At 54.3% G+C, this 22,392-nt stretch overlaps 1 protein-coding gene and 1 long non-coding RNA gene across 2 annotated transcripts in view; one reads left to right on the top strand and one right to left on the bottom strand.

The window, feature by feature from the left end:
- LTBP2 (latent transforming growth factor beta binding protein 2) overlaps positions 1–22,392 on the bottom strand; it is a 101,006-nt gene that overhangs the window by 66,949 nt on the left and 11,665 nt on the right. Inside the window, exon 6 of the mRNA XM_036251259.1 lies at positions 8,588–8,834. Coding sequence (XP_036107152.1) covers positions 8,588–8,834 — 247 coding nt within the window. The remainder of the gene's footprint in view (positions 1–8,587; positions 8,835–22,392) is intronic.
- LOC118625505 lies at positions 14,671–17,899 on the top strand. The gene is made up of 3 exons (XR_004958693.1): positions 14,671–14,941; positions 16,692–16,769; positions 17,337–17,899. It is a non-coding gene; the product is annotated as an uncharacterized LOC118625505 (long non-coding RNA).

Genomic DNA, 22,392 nt, shown 5'->3' on the forward strand with positions numbered 1-22,392 from the left:
GGCAGCGAAGGAGGATCTCAGCGGAGACACAAGTCTCCTTGACTCTTTCAAAGAGCAGCAGCTAAGCTTCTGTGACTTCAGACCTGGGACAATAAAACCCTTTCCGTTTGTTCTGGCTGGAGGCCCAGGAGTGAGCATCTCCCTCTGACGACTCCCTTCTGAGCCCTCCCCCTCCAAACCCACAGCCCCAGGGAAGGAGTTCATGGGGCTCTTCTAAGGCCCGAGAGATAGAAGGAACCGGGAGGCCCTTCACAGCCGCCACAGCCCGCACCAGACTCCCGGCCTCCTGAGGGTCTGCTAACCCTGTCCTGGCTGCCCTGTGGTCACCCTCAGGGGAGAAGTGTGGCCCTCGGCCTGCCCTCGCTCCAGAACCCCACGGCCAAGGGGCACAGGGTGGGCAGGTACCCACCTGTCGGGAGCGTCGGGAGAGCCCCTTCCTGATCAGTGATGTGCTCGGGCGTGGGCTGAGGGCAAGCTCAGAAGGGTATGGACCCAAGATTAACGGCTTTGCTCCAGGCAGCAACAGGGGACACACTGCGACAGGGATGTTCACTCAGTGGCTACTTATTGAGTGCTTCCTATATGTCAGGCACTGTTCTGGGAGCTTGGGATATATCTGCACAAAACAAACATCCCTGCCCTGGAGGAGCTCACACTGTAGTTGGGGAAAAACAGACAATAAACATAATAAGTCAATTATGTCATGTTAGAAAGTGGAAAATAATAAGTACCATGGAAATAAAACGGGAGCCAAATGAGAGGACTCTCAAGTTGGAGGTTTACAATATTAAATAATGGGAAAATGGGAGACATCTCCCTCTGGGCAAGGAGCCATGTCCCGGGTCACCACACGCAGCCTTTGGGTACACGTCCCAGACTATGACGTGAAGCACCCCTCCTGGAGCTGTGTGCAGTGTCTAAGCCTAACCTAAGGTTAAGACCTTACAAAGATGGCCAGGAAGGGCCCCGGGAGGAGGTCCTCCTGAGAGTAGCCCACTCACGTATAGCGGTATAGCAGATACCTCAGCCCACGGTCAGGACTGCGAAGAATGACAATATCCAGCCCTTCAAGTCACCTCACAGTTCACGAAGAAACCTTTCATCCACATTGTCTCGGATCATCCTCACGACTTTCCAGTGAGAAAAGAAGTATCCTTCCCATTTCACAGACAGAGGCTTGAGGCTTAGGGAAGTACCCACGTCACCAGGTTAGTCAGTAGCCCCGCGGGAAGCAACATTGGGTCTCCTAGTTCTAAGTCCTTTCCAATTACTGTAGTCAAGGCCCTAAGGGTTGAGAAATTCCAGAAAAAAACCCCAGGAGGTAAGTTTGAGGCTCAGAGTCATAAAAACAAATCAGGGGGAAAAAAAAATAAGACTAAGAAAAGAAAAAGACAAGAAAAGGAAAGAAGGCAGTCAACTCCCAGAGCCCAGGTCCAGAAGCTTGACTCAGCCAGGATCATAGGGCTGAGTCAACGCTGCAGGGAGGCACCACCCGGGGGCCTGGGGAATGTGACACAGCACAAAAGAGGTGGCCGCTCCACCCCACCACCGCATTGCCAGGGAGGACCTGCGGCCAGACTGCCAGGGACGGCCAAGGTCTGCCCTGGTGAGAGGCATCACACGTCCTTGTCACGACCTTGGGAATGGGTAAAGGGGGAACACGCACATTTCCCATGGGGGATGTTAAACAGCCAACCTGGAGGCCACCATCTGAGGTCATTAGTCTTGACCTCAGAGAAGACTCTCTGATTTACAAGTGGGGAAACTGGCCCAGGGAGGGCAAGGGACTTCTCCAAGTTCTCCTAGCATGAGTTGGTCTCTCGTCATGTCTCAGGGGTATATTAGAGAATGGTCTTGGGTCCAAGGGACTTGAATGAGGAGGAGGGAGGACAAACGGGGTCGGTCACATTGCCCCAAGGAGCAAGCAGAAGCACAGGCCAGAGGAAAGGAGAAGGAAGGACGTGGCTGGAGCGGGAGCCAGACTCAGGGGCACAGGAAGCCTTCAGACTGGCCCAGAGTCAGGGTCTCCTGGGTTCCCAGAACAGACCCAAACCTAGCTCCCAACCATTGTCCTGCCTCAGTTTCCCCATCTGTAAGCCCAGACAGTGGGGCGGGGGAAAACCCATCCTGGCAAATGGGGTGTCTCACACTGATCTGTCACAAGCATGGAGAGTAGGCAGGTAGGGTAGGAGACTTCACATCTGTTGGCCTGACTGTGTGCCCGACACCCTGCCCGTTATTCTACCCGCGTTATTTCACTGAACTCTCTCAACCGCCCTGTGACATGAGATGACATGAGTTTTCCCCTTCAGAGTCCAAGGAGCTGACTTCAGTGAGGTGAAGTGACTTGCATAACTAGTTTGGGCAGGCACCAGGTTTCGCTTCTGCCTGACTCCAAAGCCCAGCGCTGCCCTGCCTCCTCGCACCTTCCCTTGCCCCTTCTGTGCCCAGCTGCCCTCTCCCCAGGGGCCTAGTCTCTGTTTCTGGGCCCTCAACCTTCTGAGAATATCCCTTGCCATTCTGTTGGGAAGGGGTGCCTGGGGCTCCCCTGTAGAGGCCCAGGTGCTGCAATCCACTGAAAGGTTGCTTTGCTCCCCCAGACTAGCAGAGACCGCCCCACGGGGCAGAGTCCTCTTCCCCTGCCCTCACCCTACAGGAGGCCTGGGCAAGGCCTAGGGGCAACGGGAGGCAGCACTCCCTGGGTAACCAATGGGCTTAGTCTCAGCAACAGCAGGTTAAAGGTCACACATCAGGAAGTGCCAAGAGGACCGGCGTGGGGGCTGAACAATGCCAGGGTCCTGATCTGAGGCAGCAAGTTCCTCGACCACCCCCACACAGGCACACACATGTGCTTAGTGGCCCCACCACTCACCACCGAGGCTGGGCAGGAGCTGCACTAATGACCCTGCCCTTCCTCCCTGTCCCCACAGACCAAAGCCCAGACAGGCGTGGCCCCGGTCTGGGTCCCAGGCTCCGCTGTGGGAGTGGAGACAAGTGACCTCACTTCTCTGAGCCTCATCAGTAGAAGGGGGTCGTTGGAACCCAGGGCAGGAGTTGTGAGAAGTAAGGAGAGAGGGCTGGTAGACAGCCAGACACGTTTGCTCAGTGCAGCTCTGGCCCAGTCTTAATGGAGGTGCTGGAGATACATCAGCAAAGACAACAGATAAAATCCTTGTCCTGCCCTGGCCGGTTTGACTCAGCGGTTAGAGCGTCGGCCTGCGGTCCTGAGAGACCCGGGTTTGGTTCCTGCTAAGGGCACGTACCTCGGTGGCAGTTTGTCCCTGGCCCTGGTTGGGTTGTGTGGGTGGCGGCCACTCGATGTGTCCCTTTCACATCAATGTTTCTCTCTCTCTCTTCTTCTCTCTTCCTCCCACTCTATCTGAACAAAAAATGGAAAAATGTCCTCGGGTGAGAATAAAAAAAAACAAAAAAATAAAATCCTTGTCCTTCTGGACCTGCCATTTCACTGGAGTAAGAAAAACAACAAATCAAATAAGTAAATATATAAGATGTTAGTCCTATGGAGAAAAATATTAGGGGATAGGGTTTGGTGCGTGCAGGTTTAAACTGGGTGAACATGGAAGGCCCCACCGGGAAGGAAAGCCCGGAAGGGGAGGAAGCAAGCTGGGGGGGGAGGGGGCTAGTGGGGGGGGTTGCTTGATGTGTATTGAATTGTGTCTACCAAAAGATGTCTTGAAGTCCTAACTCCCAATGTGATTAGTTAGGTTTAGAGGCGGTCATACTGGATTCGGGTATATCCTAAATCCAAATACTGGATTTGCCCTTATAAGGAGGACACCACACACACAAACACACACACGAGACCATGTGATGACAGAAGCAGAGACTAGGGTGATATAGCTGTAAACTAAGGGATACCAAGAACCGCTGGAAGCCAACATGCTAGGGGAGAGGCATGGAACAGATTCTCCCTCTGAGCCTCCAGAACAAACAAACCTTCCAACCTCTTGATTTTGGACTTCTGGTCTCCTGAACAGTGAGCGAATAAGTGTGTGGTGTTGTAAGCCACTCCGTTTGTGGTCATTGGTTATGACAGACCTAGGACACTCGGTGTTCCAGGGACGGGCATACACATGCAAAGGCCCTAAGGCAGGGGTTCTCCACCTTCCTCCTGTTGTGGTGACCCCCAACCATAAAACTATTTTCATTGCTACTTCATAACTATAATTTTCCTACTCTTATGTCCTAGGCGACCCCTGTGAAAGGGTCGTTCGACCCCCAAAGGGGTCGCGCCCCACAGGTGGAGAACGGCTGCCAGGTGAAGGCATCCCTGGTATGTTTCAGGAAATACCAGTTTGCTGGCAGAAGCAGTGAGTGAGGAAGCACCTGGTGAGAATGGATGTCAGAGATGTCAGAAAGGTTTTGGGGGCCAGATCAGGTAGGGCTACCCTTGTGACAAGCCCTTGACAATGGAGCTGTCGCACTTCAGACGGAGGGTCCCAGCTGGAATGGGCTGCAGTGAGTGGGTGGGTGGCCCCCATGATCTTTGTCCCCTGGTGTTACGCCTTTGAATATATTACATTAAATGGCAAAAGGAAATGAAGATTGACAGATGGAATTTAGGTTGCTAATCAGCTAACCTTAAAACAGGGAAATTGTTGGGTGGACCCAAGGTAATCACACAGGCCCTTAAAGTGGAGAAAACAAAAGAGTCAGTGAGAGAGATTCAGCCAAAGAAGAAAGCAGAGGGGATTCCAAACATGAAGAGTTCACCTGCCATTACTAGCTTTGAAGATGGAACGATGGCCACAAGTCTAGGAATGTGGGCAGCTTCTAGATGCTGCCTCAAAGAAATGGGGACCTCAGTCCTACGACTGCAAGGAACTGAATTCTGCTAACATCCCGAGTGAACAGGAAGCAGATTCTCCCCTAGAGCCTCTAGAAACTCAGCCCTGTGATGCCTTAACTTTGGTCTAGTCAGACCCGTATCAGATGCTTGACCTACAGAACTGTAGGATAATAATTTGCATTGTTTTAAGCTGCTAAACTTGTGACAATCTGTGATCACAGCCATAGAGCCCGTTGTTGCCCGAGAACTGATTAAGTATGCTTAGATGTCCCCAGGGGCCAGCCTCTAAGTGTTCAGATCAGGCTAAGCAGCAAACCCAGTGGAAATCCCTCTCATTCTGAGAAATGTTGTGACACCTCCCCTTGACCCTGTCTGCCATAAAATTGATGAGACTGGTCCTGGTGGAACAACCAAGCTGGACAAAGCCACCACTGATGCTGCCGCTGCTTCTGCTAGTCACACCTCCCCTGAGACTTTCCCCCAGAGCAGGTCTACACACACATACACACATGCACACACGCATGCACACACACGCATGACCATAGGCATGCACCCTGGTTTTCTGTTTGCTCTTTGCCACAGTCAGTCCACTCAAGTTCCCAAGGCAAAGAAAACCACCTTGCTGATGGCTAATAGGAATTGAGCACTAACTCAAATCAGGCACCATACTAAGTGCTCTTCACATATTACCTCATTTAATCCTCTCTGCAATCCTATCAGATAGAGATACTGACTCAGAGAGGTTAGGATGCTTGCCTAATGCCACACTGCTGGTGAGAATAAGTCCAAGATTGGAACCCAGGATTGTCCAAATGCCCAGGCTAGGACCCTCACTACTCAAGGTGTGGTCCATCGACCAGCAGCATCACCTGAGACCTGACACTCACTCCAGACCTGCTGAATCAGAAGCTGCATGTTAACAAGTTCCCAGGCAATTCACTCCCCGTTGCAGAGTTGAGACGCACTGTGTAAAGTGCTGTTTTCTAAGGTCTGCTGGTTTCAGGGTGTTGTAACCACCTCCTTTCCCAATCTCTTGAGGCCCTTCCCCAGCTCCCTGGCTCTTGCTCCCCAGGTGAGGAGGACCTCTGTCCAGCCTTGTGGAACAAGCCTGGACCTGGGACTCAGAAGGAGCAGTCAGCCCAGGCCACAGCTGGACCACATCTATCCATGTCTGGCTCTGTGTGGGGCATGCTGCCTGCGGCCTCAGACTCTCCTGGTCCCTCCCTCTCATCTTCTGGGACACAAGTCTTTTGGCCTCTGTCTAATCCTCTCCTAAACGGGGCCTCTGGCTATCACCAATCCCCACTTGGACATTTTTTACCCCTCTCGCACTTCTAAAATGCCCCTGAGTCATGTCACTGCCTCTAGCTGGACACCAAGGGCCTGTCCAAGTTGCCATCAGGAGAGAGGCTTTCGGCTGCTTGGGAAACCTGGCTACACTCACAGGAAATGTCTGACACCACAAGGCAAGCAGGATTTGGCCTCCCAAAGCAAAACACAGCTGGGCCGACAGCGGGCCACTCGGACTTTCCAGATTTCACGGCACTGAAGTCCCAGGGCAGAGGAAGACTGAGCTGGCCTGGAGGCTGCAGCTCATTAAAAACATCACAGTAGCCCCTGGCCAGGGACCCTGTGAAGCTCAAAGAGGGTGGCCCTGCTGTGGGCCACAGACCTCACCCCGGGCCTTTGCCCTCCAGCATCTCTTTGCACAGACGAAGAAACCTTCGCTGGGAGATCAAAGGCTCCCATCGTGTGTCCTCCTTTTCTGCCAGCTCCCTTCTCTCCCCAGCATCAAGCCTCATTCATTTATTCATTCAACTTCTGTTGATTGTGCACCTGCAGTGTTAGGGACCAGGGCCACGTTCGTGAATGAGCAGGACACAGTCCTGCTCTCGGGAGGTCCTGGTCCAGAGAGCAAATAGACAGACCACCCCAAGGCAGAGTGAAAGTGCTCCACAGGAAGGCAGGGAGCCCACCTCTCCCTGCACTCGGAGCAGCACAGCCAGGCCCTTGGTTCCAGGCACAGGGTGAGGGTTCAATGCCAACTCTTCAGTTTGGTCCAAGTGAGAAAGTACTAAATCCGGTAAGCTAGGACTATGGGAGGAGCTGTGGGGAAATCCAGGGTATGAGACAGAATCCCTGCCTTCCAGGGCACAGGCCACACAGTCTGATTGCAGACACAGGGCACAGACCCACAGAGATGCATGCCAAGCGTGTGTTGCAGGAAGTCAGAGAGCTGGGTAGAAATGCCTGGGGAGGGGAGGTTTGGAAGAAGTGGGAATGGGCCTTGAAGACTGTGAGGAGCAGGACAGGCTGGCAAGGTGGGGCAGAGGGTGGCGGACAGCTCTGACTCAGGGTGTGAGGGCAGAATAACCTGCCAAGCAACCACTCTCCAGTGCTCTCGTGTGCACCCCCAACCCCGCACGCAGAAGATCAGTGTATCATAAAACGAATGAATCATGCGAGCCAAAGAGAGTTTGTAGTGGGAAAACCAGCTGGAAGAACTGCTCCCACCCTGCTCCTGGCTGGCCCTGCAGCTGGTGCCACTGGGTTCCTCCAGGTACCTTCCTACCACCTGGGACCCACAGCTGGGACTAATTAGAACAAGGCTCGGGCCCTGCCCACCTGCCCCTGCATTGTCCACATAGACATTAGCTCTGCCCCTCTCTCTGCCCCAGCATTCCCAGGTCTTGGCCTAAGGGTTTCACTCTTCTGGTTTTGACCTTGGAGTGCTCTAGGCTTCTCCCGGAGTTCATCCTTCAGCTCTTTCTGCTCCTAGTTGTCTTTGGAAATGACCAGTTGGGTGGTTGGGCCCTGGAACCCCACCTTACCGAGACCCTGGTCATTCCGGTCCCCTCTTCAGAGTTGCTGGACAATCTCAGCACCTGTCCTTTCCCTCCTGAGCTTTCTAGCTGGGGACCCAACCTGACAGCCAGCCTCTCTCCCTGGTTCTCCTGGCCTCTGCAAGGCAGGTCCCTGTTTCCCCCTAGTTCAGCAAGACAAGGTTGCAACATTTCACAAAGAACTTCCTAAGTAGAAAGCGAATGGAAAAACTAACCTGAAAAACCAAAAGGAAAACACAGCTCTCTAGAAATGGACCAGTTTACAAAGTTCAGATTTCCTGTCCTGAGCTAGAAAAAGTCTGGCTGGTTTAGCTGGCAAGCAGGCCAGGGAATCCTGCCCGTGAACACTCCCTTTGCCCACTTTGTCTGCTCTTCCCTCCTCCTCTTCCCCTCCAAGGAGAGAGGTTAACATTGGGTGGTGAGGGAACGGAAGGGTGTTTTTTCTGGCAGAGGAGCCCTTCCTGCATCAGAGACCACAGGTAGAGAAGGAGGAGGAGGAGGAGAGACATTTATAAAGAATTTACGATGTGCCAGGCACTGTGTGTACTGGCTAACCCAATCCTTACAACAATTCCATGATATGGTTATTGTCATCATGGTCCCCACCTCACTAAGGAGGATCAGAGACATAACTTGTCCAAGGTCACCCACCTAGGAAGTGGCAAGGCCAGGGGTGGAAGCAAGAGAACCTGGTCCCAGGGCCACGCCCCCTCAGCGGCCTCCTACCTCCCAGCCCCCCTGCCCACTCCAGCCTGGCACAGCCGACGCCAGCCCACACCTGCTCTCCTGCTCTCCACACGGCTGGAGGAGGCAGGGAACGGGACGGACAGTGGGGAGGAGGGAAGGAAGGACGACTCCAGCTTTCTCCAAGGTCTTCAGCAAATGGTCCCAAGGAAGAAGCCCCAGGCCAAGGTCCCCCGAGGAGGGGACTTACCTGGCCGGTGGCAGCTGTGGTGTCACTGGCCGTGTTCTGGCTGCTGTGCTTTCTCTGGCTGCGCTGCTCCTGCGCAGGTTGGGCGGACCCTCGGCTGAGCGTCGGGGGGCTGGCCTGGAGTTCTGGGGGTCAAATTCCTCCTCAGGGATAACCTCCTCGCAGCGGGCTCCCCGGAAGCCGGAGCGGCACACGCAGAGCTGGGGCCGGCTGCAGGAGCCCCTGTTCTGGCACGGCGGCTGGCACACAGCTAGAGAGACAGGAAAAGGGGTGAGGGCAGGGGCCAGGGGACCCGACACCCACCTGTCAGAAGGGCCCCTTGAAGGCTCCCTGGCCCCATTTCTCTTTGCCCTCCACCCACAGGCCATAGGGTGAGGTTTGCCTGTCACCTTTGGACAACCAAGGACTGACTGACCAGAGGTGTGAAGCCACTCACACCACCACCTCCAGCAGAATCTCCTGACACTGTGTTACACACCTGGAGCCCACGTTTTGTCGTCTGTCTCTCTACCACGAGGGCAGCTGCTCAGATGTTTTGTTTTGTTCCTTCTATAGCTCAAGAACTTGGTTGGAATAGAGACTGTCACAGAGTAGATTCTCAATAAATACTGAATGAATGAATGAATAATGAATGCATGAAGAAATGCATCTCTTTTATGGGAAAGTGCTCAACACCGGCCTGAAAGTCGAGGGTTTGAGTTGTGGGGGGAGGTTTCTCTCGTCCACAAGTCATGTGATCTTGACCTCACTGAGCCTCAGTTTCCTCATGAATCACATGACGGTGGGTTAGGAGGCTGGGGGATACTGAAGTATACTAAGCATCTTCAGCATGACAGCCCCTCCTCTTCTTCATCTTTTTTTTATCCTCACCCGAGGACATTTTTTTCTATTTTTGTTCAGATAGAGCAGGAGGAAGAGAGAAAGAGAGAGAAACATCAACGTGAAAGGGACACATCGAGTGGCTGCCACCCGCACGACCCAACCAGGGCCGGGGACAAACCACAACCGAGGTACGTGCCCTTAGTGGGAACCGAACCCGGGTCTCTCTGGACCACAGGCCGACGCTCTAACCGCTGAGCCAAACTGGCCAGGGCTCTTCTTCATCTTTTAAGAACATCTGCTCTGAAGCTTCAATCCTCCTTAGCAAGTGGTGGAACTCCTGACCAGGAGCTGGAAGGATTCTAACTCCTGGGCCCTCGGTCCACCCTGAGGGTAAAGTAGAACTGACCTCAACCCCTTTCTCCAAGCCAGCACTGTGCAGCAGCCACTGGCCATGGAGGCCATGACTTCTCTCTTCACTGCCCTTCATCACCTTGCAAAATCAGAGTCACCTCCAGTGACCAGCGGCCAAGGGAGATTCACACACGGGCACACACACTGGAGTGCAGGACCTCCCCTGGGGAACAGGTGGGAACCCAGAAGAGCACAATCGGGCGCGTGCTGGACCCTCTAAACCCAGTGTCTCCTCCACCTGTCACTCATTCATTCAACAAATATTTGCTGAGCCACTGTGTGCTAGGCCCTAGGGACAAAGTCTTTGCCCATTTGGAGCTTGCAGTCGAGTCAGGGAGACCCATAAGAAACAAGAAAACAATAGCATAATGTTGTTTCAGGCAGTGCCTCGGGTGATGCAGTGGTCAGTGCTCAAACAGGCGCTTTAGATGGGTGGTCAGAGCAGGCCTCTCTGAAGAGTGAGATGTGACTGGTGCAAAGGAGGTGGCCGGCAAAGATATGGACAGACCCTTTCAGGCGGAGGGATGGGCAAGTGCAAAGCTCTGGAGGCTGGAGGGAACACGAAGTGTTCTAGGAGTGGTTAGAGGTCCAAGGAGGCGGGGGTCTGGTGACAGAGTGGGAGAATATTCAGTGAAGGAAGCAGAGGCCCCACCTAACTACCTGCCAGGCCCCTGTCACCACCCTTGGAGACCAGCCCCACAGCCAAACCAGGGCCAGCAAACACTGGGGGAAAAGGTACGCCCAGGCCAGGTCTCTGCCCCGGTTTATTTTAGGGAGGGAGTGGAAAGCGAAGGCCTGAGTGATTTTCCACGTGGACCACAAATGCTGCATCACCCCTGGTCCCTCAAAGCCACACCTCTGTGCTGACAGATCCTCAAAGCCTGGCATGGGTGAGAGGAAGGCCATGCAGCAGTCTCCCAGTCTAGGTGTCCCTTCCTCCTCTGAGTGGGTGGGTGGTCCTTGCCTTAAAGGTGGCCCTTTGAAGCCCATCTCTCTTCTACGAGCCCCCCTCGCCAGGCTTTGAGGACAGCCCTTTCTTGAGTTTAACAACATCCACTCTCTAAAACCTAAGGCCCTAAATTCCTGACTCACCGGCAACTTGCTTACTTCTGGTTCTGTCTTACGTGCTCAGACATTCTGCAGACAATTAGGAAGCACCCTCTTGGGCACACTGGGTGCTGGAGGTGCAGAGACAACAGGACTGGCCCTGCGTGCAGGAAGCTCTGCCCAGCGGCGGGTTCTCACGGCCGCGCGGGGAGTCAGGGAGTCAGGTCCTCGGTGCAGACCAGGCTTGGCAAGCTTCGGTTGGTACAATGAACAGCTCATGGAAAATGGGTAGGTAGGAGGGGAAACTATAAAAACAGCATTTAATATGTATATAACATTGTGGTAAATAAAAATTCTAAAGGGTTTCCAAACCAGCCCAATTTGTTGGCGGAAAAAACCTCCTTGGGAAGATAACCTTTCTGGATCAGATCTTCTAAAAAAGATTTTCCAACAAGTTCCAGGTTTTCGGAGGTGTTGAGCCAGCCCTCACGGACCTCATTTGCATCTGCTCTTGAGTTGTTTTCGTAAGTCTCAGCAAGACTGACTTCCTCACTAAGTAAACACTCTAGTTTTGTTCTGAGCTGAGCCCCTGCATTATGGGATTGGACCATAAACTCCTCTCTCTCCATTCCCCCAAGTCACCCCAAAATGGCCCCAAATGGTGGCTCCAACTGCCTGTCTATGAAAGGGTACATTCTTAGGACAGTTTTTACTGGCCTACCATAAAATAAGGGAAATAAAAACAATTTCCTGACTTTTTGGTAATGCTTTCTTCCCTCCATTTAAAAAAATGTCTTTTATTTTGAAATTATATCTTTCCTGCCTTTTTTTTTTTTTTTTTTTGGTGTTAACGTGTTTTTTTTTAATTAAAGGTGATGGCAAACAGTAGTTTGTTTTTCTAACATCCTCATTTAGCAAAATGGAAAACTGGCTCCTGTACTTTGGTGCCGAAGATGTTTTTGGACATTTTACTGGTGCATGAAATCCAAAAGTTTGGGACACTTTGGGAAGGAGGGGGCAATCGTAGTCACGTGTCCTTTTGTTTAAAGGAGACTGAAGCAAAACATTCCTCTGTCAAATGAGCACCGATTTCAAAACTGAAGGATCTGAAAGGAAACCAGCCAACTCAGAACAGCCAATGGCAGGGGCTGTTGCATAAAGCAAAGAAGGAACCCGAGGGCCCAGCAGAGACGGTGCCCTGCAGCACCGGGGATTTTAAGAGAGAACACTCCCAAATATGGTGGGCTTGGAAGTCTTTATGTTTTACTTTACATTTATTTTATTTAATTTTTTTTCTTTATTGATTTTAGAGAGAGAGGAAGGGAGAGGGAGAGAGAGATGGAAACATCGATGAGAGAGGACATCAATTGGCCGCCTCCTGCATGTTTTCCACTGGGGATCGGGTCCACAACCTGGGCATGTGCCCTGACCGGGAATCGATCCAGCGACCTCTTGGTGCATGGGTCAGTGCTCAACCACTGAGCCACACCAGGCATTTTATGTTTTACTTTTAGCATCTAATCCCTTCCATTTTTCCTCAGGAGCACAGATGTGCCTTACACTGGAGAAATCACCCCAGGATGGAGGATGTGGCTTGAGTGAATCTTCATTGATTGATTATTGGTGAACGGTTATCAAGTATGATGCCACGATGTCCACGTCCAGCCATTGAGGACACACCCTAAGCCCTCCCTGCTGGAAGCTGGCATCCTCAGACAACCGATGCCCACTCGCCAATGCCAGTCTTTGGCCATTCATAACTCGGGCTCCCCCACACTCCCCTGGCCCTCTCTCTTTCCCACTGAGGCCTGGGCATGTGGAAAGTTTCAGCGTTGGGAGTTCAGCTCTGTGGAGTTAGCAGGATGCCAAAAGAGAGGGGAACAAAAAGAAAACTCTTAAAATTGCTTTGAAAGTAAGAAATAGAAGGCATTGTTCCTCCAACCCCCCACCTTCTGGCTATGCCCCTTCTACCTTTACTCTGCTCCAAAACAGCCAAGCAGAGGTTTGATCAGATTTTCCACACAAAACCCCCACCTTTGGGAGGAGACCAAACTTGGAATGGGCAGGGCTGGGAAGATTCTGGAAACAGCTCCCACCATTTAGGCTGCTTCTACCATTTGCCGAGAGCTGCTGCGATCAGCTACTTGGTAGCAGCAAGGACATGGGGTTGGGAGTCAGTAGGATTTAGTTTGACTCCAGCTCAGCCACATCTCCGCTGCGTGACCTTGGACACGTCCCATCTTGTTGAGATTCTCCAACCGCTGCCTTCATTGTCTCACCCATAACATAGGTCTGATCATTCTGGCCTCCAAGACTTGTGAATCTCCACAGAGATCGAGGATGTAGAAGTGCTTTGAACTCTTTAAAGCTGTGCTGTCCAACATTGTCTAATGCTGCAGCCATGAGGTGTATGTGGCTATTTAAGATGAAACCGGTTAACATGAGATGAAACTTAAAATCCAGTTTCTCAGTTGCACTGGCCACACTTCAAGGGCTCACGGCCACATGCGGCTCCTGGCTACCGTGCTGAACAGAAAGATACAGAACATGTCCATCATCACAGAAGGTTCTGTTGGACAGCACTGCAAAGCTTTAGAAATTTCCACCACAACCCCAACGGCAGCGGCAAGAGGCCTTCTGAACGTCTGCTGTGACCCTGTCCCCAGAGATGGACCAAGCCCTGTGGTCCAGAAGGCAGGCTGCTTTCCAGATGGTAAATTCAGCAGTTCCCTCTCTACCCCACCCCCACCCCCACCCCCAGGGTGGGCTTTTGTCATCAGGTCTCTCTCCTGGGCCCCAGAGATACAGCCTCCCTCCATCTATAGCCCCTTAATGAGGCACTGACTTCGGGGTGGGACCCTTAGGCCTGTGCCCCCCTCCAAGGCCTCCAACGCCATGCCCTCTAGTCTGGAAGATGAACCTCAGTTCTGGATCAGACTCTGGGCCCAGTACCCCCACACCTGAGGCTCAGCTGCTCCTCCATTAAACCTCTATCTTCCCTAAAATTTGCGTCAGTGAGACACTAAGATCCTACCAACGGAGCCACCTGATTCCTCCCTCACAGAAAGAGGACAGACATCAGAGACCCCCGAGGCCCAGGAAATCCTTGTCTGGCTCCCACACCTTAGAATCCACCTGGGGACTCGTCCTCTCCACTCCCGAGCTCTGCCCAGGGTCTGAGTCCCCAGACCTGACCTCAGCCCCAAGCTCCAAGGCAGGGGGAGAAGTCAGGTCCTCAAGGACTCACCCTGCTCCCACCACAGCTGTGCTGGGGCCGCAGCTCAGGGCGGCTGGAACAGCACTGGGGCTTAGGGGCCAGCCAAGCGCCCGGCTCCAAAATAGCAGTTGTGTTCACATAAAAGCCTCTAATGAGAGAAAGATGCCTTTCTTGGCCCCTCGCGCGCTCTCTGCAGACGCTGTCTGGCAGGCTGAGTGGGCCTCTACCGTTTGGCAGAGGGAGGGGAGGAAAGGGAGGTGTGAGTCAGACCTTGGCCCCCAGCCCCTCTGCATGGACCGCCCTGCTAATTGCATTAACAAATGCCTCCATGCTGGGCCAGTTGGAGGCCAGGGCCAGGGAGCAGCCCCAATTCCCACGGGCTCGAGCAGGCACGAGGAGGGTGACCACGGGCAGGGCTGTGGCCCAGGGCTGAGGCATGGGTTCGCCTCCAGCTCCTGCTCCAAAGCAGAAGAGTCACTGTCTGCCCTGCCAAAGCCCTGAGACCTTATCTGGAAGGAGGCAGGGCTTTGGAGGCCTTAGTGCCAGAGGGGACCTGGAGATAAGAGAAGGGTAGGATGGGACATGAGACTCCGTGGCTGACGTGAAGCCACCCAAGCCCTTCCACAGCAGCACCGGCTCCATGCCCGGGCCCAGGGAGGTCGGAGGGCAGGGCACCATTCCCACCTGCTGCACAGCCAAGGCCCGGGCAGAAGTGTGTGGGAGAGAGCGGCCTTGCTGTCGAAGACCTGCATTTGAACTCCAACCACGGGGCCCTGGGCAAGTCTCTCCACCTCTGTGAGCCTCAGTGTACTCATCTAGAAAATGGTCATGCACCCGATATTTCCTATTTGCCTCAGATGGTAAGCAAGACAGGCACTGTCCTCTTTTTTGATGGACCTCTCAACTTAGACTGTCACAAAGCAAGTGAACAAGCAAGCAGAAGGACAGGAATCGGGATGTGAGCTACGGTGGAAACAGTGGAGGGGATGAGGTCTAGAACGGCCGGGCTGGTGGGGGGCAGCTCTAGACTGAGTGGTTAGGGGGAGCTCCTCTGAGGAGGGGAACTTGAAATGGAGACGAGAAGGGTGACAAGGAGCCAGCCTCATAAAGAGAGGAGGAAAAGCGAACCAAGGGAGCAGCACGTGCAACAGCCCTGAGGTAGCACTCAGATCCAGGCTGGACCCGGTGAGCGCGGGGTGAGTGCCGAGAGACAAGGCTGATACGCCACAGCAGGAAGGTTTGGACAGGGGTGTGTTATGATCTAATTTATGGAGAAAGAGCCAGAGGGTGAGGGGGCAGGGGGCGAGCAGTCAGCTCGTGGCTGCCGTCGCCCAGGAGTGGGTGCTGGAGCCTGGACTGGAGGCAGCGGGGGAAGCAGGGAGAGACAGGCAGGTTCCCCAGGGATTTAGGCAGGAACACAAACAGGGCTCATGACAGATTAGATGCAACGCTTGAGGGAGAGGAAGGTGTCTCCGAGGGCCCCCAGGTGTCTGGCTTGAGCATTCAGGTAGATGGGGATGCCTTTTAGAGGGTGGGTTAGACCTGCCAGGGGAGTTGGCTCAGAGGGAGGGAAACCACAAGTTCATTTTGGACAAGTTGGGGTGGGGATGTCTGGGAGGCATCAAGAGCAGATGTCGAGTAGGCAGTGGGACGAAGGAGTCTGGAGGTCGGAGGAGAGGTCTGGCTGAAGATATATATAAATCTGGGCGTCGTCAGTCCAGAGACGATGTTTACATCCATGGGAATGCATTAGATCATTCCAGGAGCAGCGCAGCGAGAAAGCCAAGCAGAGGACCCAGGATTCAGTTCTGGGAAGCCACGTTCAGTTGTTGGGTAGAGGGGAAGCAGCAGCAGAGACGCAGGAGGGGCCGGGACAGAGTGTGACTTGATGTCCTCTCACAGGATGAAGGGGTTTGAAGTGTTTAGCGTGGTCCCTGGCACCGAGAGCGCTTTGCACTATTATTGTTGTATGTTAATTGTTTGGCATGGTGCCTACTGGTGCTCAGTAATGGGGAGCAGATAATGCTTGGCTTGGCTCCCATGGCCCCCTCTTTGTGTGGGGATTTGGAAGATCTGGGGAAAGTCCTGGAGCAGCCCAACATTAACATGCTGGGTAGAAAAGGAGAAACCAGCCAAGGAGGTGAGAAGAGGCAGCTGGGGTGGCAGAAGGAAACTACCAGGTCACCCTGTGATCAGTCACCCACTTAGGCCCTTAACAAATGTGTGCGGAGTCGGTAGAGAGGGCCAGCGCTGCGCTGTTGACAGAACACAGCACTCAGTTCCAGGAGGCTTCTGGGTAAAAACATCTTCTAGAGTAGACCTGCAGGAGATGCACATGTTCACCAGGGGTAGGGGGAGAGATGGACGGTCTCTCGCTGGAACTGCACCTTTCATGTTAGCTGGGCCTCACTGAGGTCCTGTGATTATTCCCTTAGCCTCCTCCCACCTTCCTCTCCACCATTCTGGCTCCTGGTGGTTCCAACCAGTCAGTGAAGAACCTGCAAATCACCCCCCTGCCCTGACCCTTTTCCTGAACGTTTGCTCAGCAGTTACCATTACGAGGTCCTGGGTTAACTTCTTTACATGTATCTCTTTTCTCCCTTCTTACAGCTACTATAAATATGATTCTCCTTCCCATTTGACATATGGGGAAGGGTGGCCAAGCAGTTGCCTGAGATCAGCATGCTAGTAAGTGATGGAGCAAGGGTTTGAACCCAGGGAGTCCGGATCCAAAGTTGGGGCTCTTAACCTTTAGGATGAGGTCATTACAGGGCTGGGATGGGTGACCAAGGAAGCTCCCTCAGGAAAGTCAAGAGGAAGCTCAGGTCAGGAGGGTAGGGGTCCTTGTAGCACTGAGATGTGACCAGAATGAAAGCCACGCAGAGGTTCTGGACCAAGAAGACAGGAGCAAATGCCCAGGCCACCCCCGGGCCCCCTGAGGGTCTCCTGAGCACTGTGGGGAGTTCTCTGGAAGGGCTGATAGACCTGGGGCCACGAAGGGCTCATCCCAGCACAGACCAGGGCAAGGCCCTGTATTATTCAGTACACATTCATTGATCTTACTTTGTGTCCAGTGAACACTTGCTCCTGAGCGGCATGCTGGGGGCCAGGAGACAAGTCCCTGTTCTCAACACCAAGGCTAAACACAGAGCACACAGAACATGCCAGGCCTTGAACTGAACATTTATCGTGAGTTATCTCATTCGTTCCTTACAACTTGGTGAGCCAGACACTAATAATAGTCACATTTTACAGGAGAGGAAACCGAGGCACAGAGAGCTTGAGCATCTCGCCCGTAGTCACGCAGTTAAGTGGTGAAGCCGGCATTTAAACCCTGGCAGGCAGCACAGTCTCCTGGATCTAGATTAAAACAACAGCTAAACTTCCAAGCTCTGCTGATTCCCAGCTGCAAGACTGGGACAAATAGTTAACCTCGTGTGTAAATGGGAATACAGATCAAATCTAGTTTATAGGATTGTTGTGAGGATTAAAAATTAATAATATAAAGTCCTGACCCACAGTAAGAGCTACAGAGTATTATCATCATTACTCTTCTCCAAAACAACTCTATACAAATGATTATACCCACTGAATGGATGAGGCTTTTTGGCAAAAGAGGGCCAGTCACTTGCCGGAGGACGCAGAGCTGGGATTCAAGCCCACCACTGCTTGGATCTGGCACCAGAATTCAAAGCACATACTCTTAACCTTAAATGTTACTGCTGGGGGGTTGGAGGGAAAAATCCACCTAGCCCCCTTCTCATCAGCAGGGACTCCCTCTGCCCTCCCCAGAACAGCCCTGGTCCCTGTACAGCTAGGCTGAGATAAAATGAGAATTTAAAGAATTCCGAATTCTTCAAATCCTCTTCCCATTGTGTGTATGTGTGTGTGTGTGTGTGTGTGTGTGTGTGTGTGTGTGTGTTGGGGTGGTGAGGAGGGTGAGTCAGCCTGGACAGTCTTCCAAAAGTCCTTATTATACACAGGACCCCTTCACCCCACACTCTACAGTCCTTCCCCTCAGCTGAGTGGGCCGGGCAGGCCCCAGTCCTCCGCCTCCACAAATACATAAACACAGAAATCGCATGACAGAGCTGACAAAGCCACAGAAGGTCAAGCAGATACCAAGATGAGAGAAGGAGAGAGGACCCAGCTCAAGTCTCGGCCAAGGTGGAGGGAGGAGCTGTGGCTCCAGAAATGTCCACCTGCAGATACAGTGGCTCCCGGAGGTCCAGTGACTGGGCAGGGGTGAAGGCTGGGGCCGGCCAGGGAGATGGCTGGTATGTGACAGCAACCTAGGATTCTGTGAGCGGAGGCAAGAGGGTTCCAGGGGGTGCCCCACGGGGCTTGGGCCATCACTCCCTGTGCGCGGGCAGTGGGTTGGACCCCAGGTATCTGGGAGACACCAGGGGAAAGACTGAGTCTCCACATGGTTCTGCAGCTAGACTCCATCCTTGGCAGTGGGAGGATGTCACACACCCGTCCTTGTCAGCCCTCCTCTCCTGCTGGCCGAAGAGTCACCCCACATGTGTGCAAGTTCTAGGACAGAGTCATGAGCATTCCCAGCACCGGCAGTCTCGGCGACAGCCAGAGGGGCAGCTGTGGGGAGCAGAGAGGGAGCCCACAAACCAGTGGGGGAGGCAGGAGAGCCAGATGACTGGTTGTGGAGCCAAGAGCCCTACATTCTACAGAGCGCAGGACTCAGCCACCCAGAGCCAACGCCCCATTGCCCACGTGGTTCTTGTTAGGCTCATTAGCAGAGAAACAACAACAAGCAAACAGGACAGGGCCCAGCTAATCAGAACACAGACCTTCAGTGGGCAGGCCCACTTCGAGTGGGAAAGGCTGACGCCCCGGGCAGTTCCCCCAGGAGCGTGCCAGCCTGTGCGCCCGGGTCAGGGGGCAGCCAGGGGAGCAGCGGGGTGAGAGGGCCTGGGAGGGCAGTCACGGGGCCGAGCACCTCCCCGGCCCGCGTGGAGTGGGTATTGGCAGCGAGCTGCAGCAGCCCCCTGCTGGGGCATGAGGGTGTACACACTCCTTGGTTCTGACAATCTGCAGACTCACCCAACTTCGAGTTTCCAATGTCGAAACTCCAGTTTGGCAGAGATTGATGCTGGAAAATCACGTGCAAGTTAGGAAACTGAGAACTTCGGGGCTGGAGGGCCAGAGCGAGGCCCATGCCCAGACCTCTCGGGCAGCTGGTGAGAAGCCCACCCCCGCTGAAGCCACCCTGCTCCAACTTCAACTCAAAACTCAGCAACACTCTCTGCTACGCTGGCTAGAACTTTCCAGCCCTCCTCCCCATCTCCAACCCCAAGTCTCCTCCAAGGCCTCCGGACTCTCCCAAGGCCCTGCTGCTCAAAGTGTGGTCCCTGGACCGGCAGCAGCAGCAGCAGCCCCTGGGAACTTGTTAGAAGCACAGACTCCCCGGCCCCGCCTCAGATGTTCTGAATCAGAATCTGCACTCGAATAAGATCCCAGAGGATTCAGGGGACCACTCAAATTTGAGTAGGACTCCTCCAAAGCAGATCTTTCTATGATTGATCCCAAACTCTGCTCAGTGTCTTCAGCTCTGGCTAGAATCACCTAGGGTGCTTTAAAAAATACCAGAGCTTCTGCTGAGCATAAAACTACCTGACTGCCCACATCTCTGGCTTCTCTGTCCAGGGGAGTCACTGATTTTGAGTCTCAGATCCTTCCGTGATGAGGTGTGTGACCTTGAGCTAGTCACGACTTCTCTGAGGCTTTTTTCCCCTCTTAATATATTTTCATTGATTTTTTAGAGAAAGAGGAAGGGGGAGAGAGAGAGAAACATTGATGGGAGAGAGAAACATCGATTAGCTGCCTCCTGACTGGGACCCGAACCAGGACCTCTCAGTCCACGGGATGACGCTCCAGGGCCGGGGACAAACTGCAACCGAAGTATGTGCCCTTAGCGGGAACCGCACCCAGGTCTCTCCGGACCGCAGGCCGACGCTCTAACCGCTGAGCCAAACTGGCCAGGGCAAATACTCAGTTTTTTTTTTGTTTTGTTTTTGTTTTTGTTTTGTTTTTTTATCCTCACCCGAGGATATCTTTCCATCTTTCGTACAGATAGAGTGGGAGGGAAAGAGAGAGAGAAACATCGATGTGAAGGGACACATCGAGTGGCCGCCACCTGCACGACCAACCAGGGCCGGGGACAAACTGCAACCGAAGTACGTGCCCTCAGCGGGAACCGAACCCGGGTCTCTCCGGACTGCAGGCCGACGCTCTAACCGCTGAGCCAAACTGGCCAGGGCGGGATGACGCTCAATCCACTGAGCCACACCGGCTGGGCAAGGCTCACTGTCTTCGCCTTCAAAATGATGAGGCATCCCCCTCACTCTTCCCCTAGCCACAAAGGACCTGCCCTCTGAGAGCCCACACTAATCCAGGGGCCCTGAGGAGGAGAATTTCCAGGCAGACATTCTGCTTTGCTGTGTTTTTGACTTTGGGATGTTGATTTCTTTATCTGGAGATACTTAGAGAGGCCCCAAATTCTACCTGAGCCTACTCATTTGACTGGGAGAGGTCAAGGCCATAGGTCTGAGACAGAACCAAGAGCTTGTCGAGCTAGCACCCCCATCCCCACAGGAGTGGAGGCGGCCCATCTCGTCCCCGTCTCATCCCATCTCGTCCCCGTCTCATCCCCGTCTCGTCCCATCTCGTCCCCATCTCGTCCCCGTCTCGTCCCATCTCGTCCCCGTCTCGTCCCATCTCGTCCCATCTCATCCCCATCTCGTCCCCGTCTCGTCCCATCTCGTCCCATCTCATCCCCATCTCGTCCCCATCTCGTTCCATCTCGTCCCCGTCTCGTCCCCGTCTCGTCCCCATCTCGTCCCATCTCGTCCCCGTCTCGTCCCATCTCGTCCCCGTCTCGTCCCATCTCGTCCCCGTCTCGTCCCATCTCATCCTCATCTCGTCCCCGTCTCATCCCATCTCGTCCCCGTCTCGTCCCCGTCTCGTCCCCGTCTCGTCCCCGTCTCGTCCCATCTCGTCCCCGTCTCTTCCCATCTCGTCCCCGTCTCGTCCCATCTCGTCCCCGTCTCGTCCCATCTCGTCCTCATCTCGTCCCCGTCTCATCCCATCTCGTCCCCGTCTCGTCCCCGTCTCGTCCCCATCTCGTCCCATCTCGTCCCATCTCGTCCCATCTCGTCCCCATCTCGTCCCATCTCGTCCCCGTCTCGTCCCAACTCGTCCCCGTCTCGTCCCATCTCGTCCCATCTCATCCCCGTCTCGTCCCCGTCTCGTCCCATCTCGTCCCCGTCTCGTCCCATCTCGTCCCCGTCTCGTCCCCGTCTCGTCCCATCTCGTACCCGTCTCGTCCCATCTCGTCCCCGTCTCGTCCCATCTCGTCCCCGTCTCGTCCCATCTCGTCCCCGTCTCGTCCCATCTCGTTCCATCTCGTCCCTGTCTCGTCCCCGTCTCGTCCCATCTCGTCCCCGTCTCGTCCCATCTCGTCCCCGTCTCGTCCCATCTCGTCCCCATCTCGTCCCCGTCTCATCCCATCTCGTCCCCGTCTCGTCCCCGTCTCGTCCCCGTCTCGTCCCCGTCTCGTCCCATCTCGTCCCCGTCTCGTCCCCATCTCGTCCCCGTCTCATCCCATCTCGTCCCCGTCTCGTCCCCGTCTCGTCCCATCTCGTCCCCGTCTCGTCCCATCTCGTCCCCGTCTTGTCCTCGTCTCATCCCATCTCGTCCCCATCTCGTCCCATCTCGTCCCCATCTCGTCCCATCTCGTCCCCGTCTCGTCCCATCTCGTCCCATCTCGTCCCCTCTCGTCCCCGTCTCGTCCCCATCTCGTCCCCGTCTCGTCCCATCTCGTCCCATCTCGTCCCCGTCTCGTCCCCGTCTCGTCCCCGTCTCGTCCCAGTCATTGGTCCCGTCTCGTCCCAGTCGCGTCCCCAGTCTCGGGGGTCCCATCTCGTCCCCGTCTTGTCCTCGTCTCCTCCCATCTCGTCCCCGTCTCGTCCCATCTCTCTTCGTCCCCGTATCGTCCCATCTCGTCCCCGTCTCGTCCATCTCGTCCCCGTCTCGTCCCAGTCTCAGTCCATCTCGTCACTGTCTCAGTCCATCTCGTCCCGTCTCGTCCCAGTCTCGTCCCGTCTCGTCCCATCCTCGTCCCAGGCATCGGCCCCAGGCTCAGTCCTTCGTCTCTCCGCATCTCGTCCGAATCTACGTCCACCAGCTCGCGTCCCTGGCTCGTCCCATCTCGTCCCAGTCTCAGTCCCCATCCTCGTCCCCGTCTCATCCATCTCGTCCCCGTCTCGTCCCAGTCTCGTCCCATTCGTCATCC

The sequence above is a fragment of the Molossus molossus genome, unplaced genomic scaffold, assembly GCF_014108415.1.
Source record: "Molossus molossus isolate mMolMol1 unplaced genomic scaffold, mMolMol1.p scaffold_m16_p_1, whole genome shotgun sequence".
Lineage (NCBI taxonomy): Eukaryota > Metazoa > Chordata > Mammalia > Chiroptera > Molossidae > Molossus > Molossus molossus.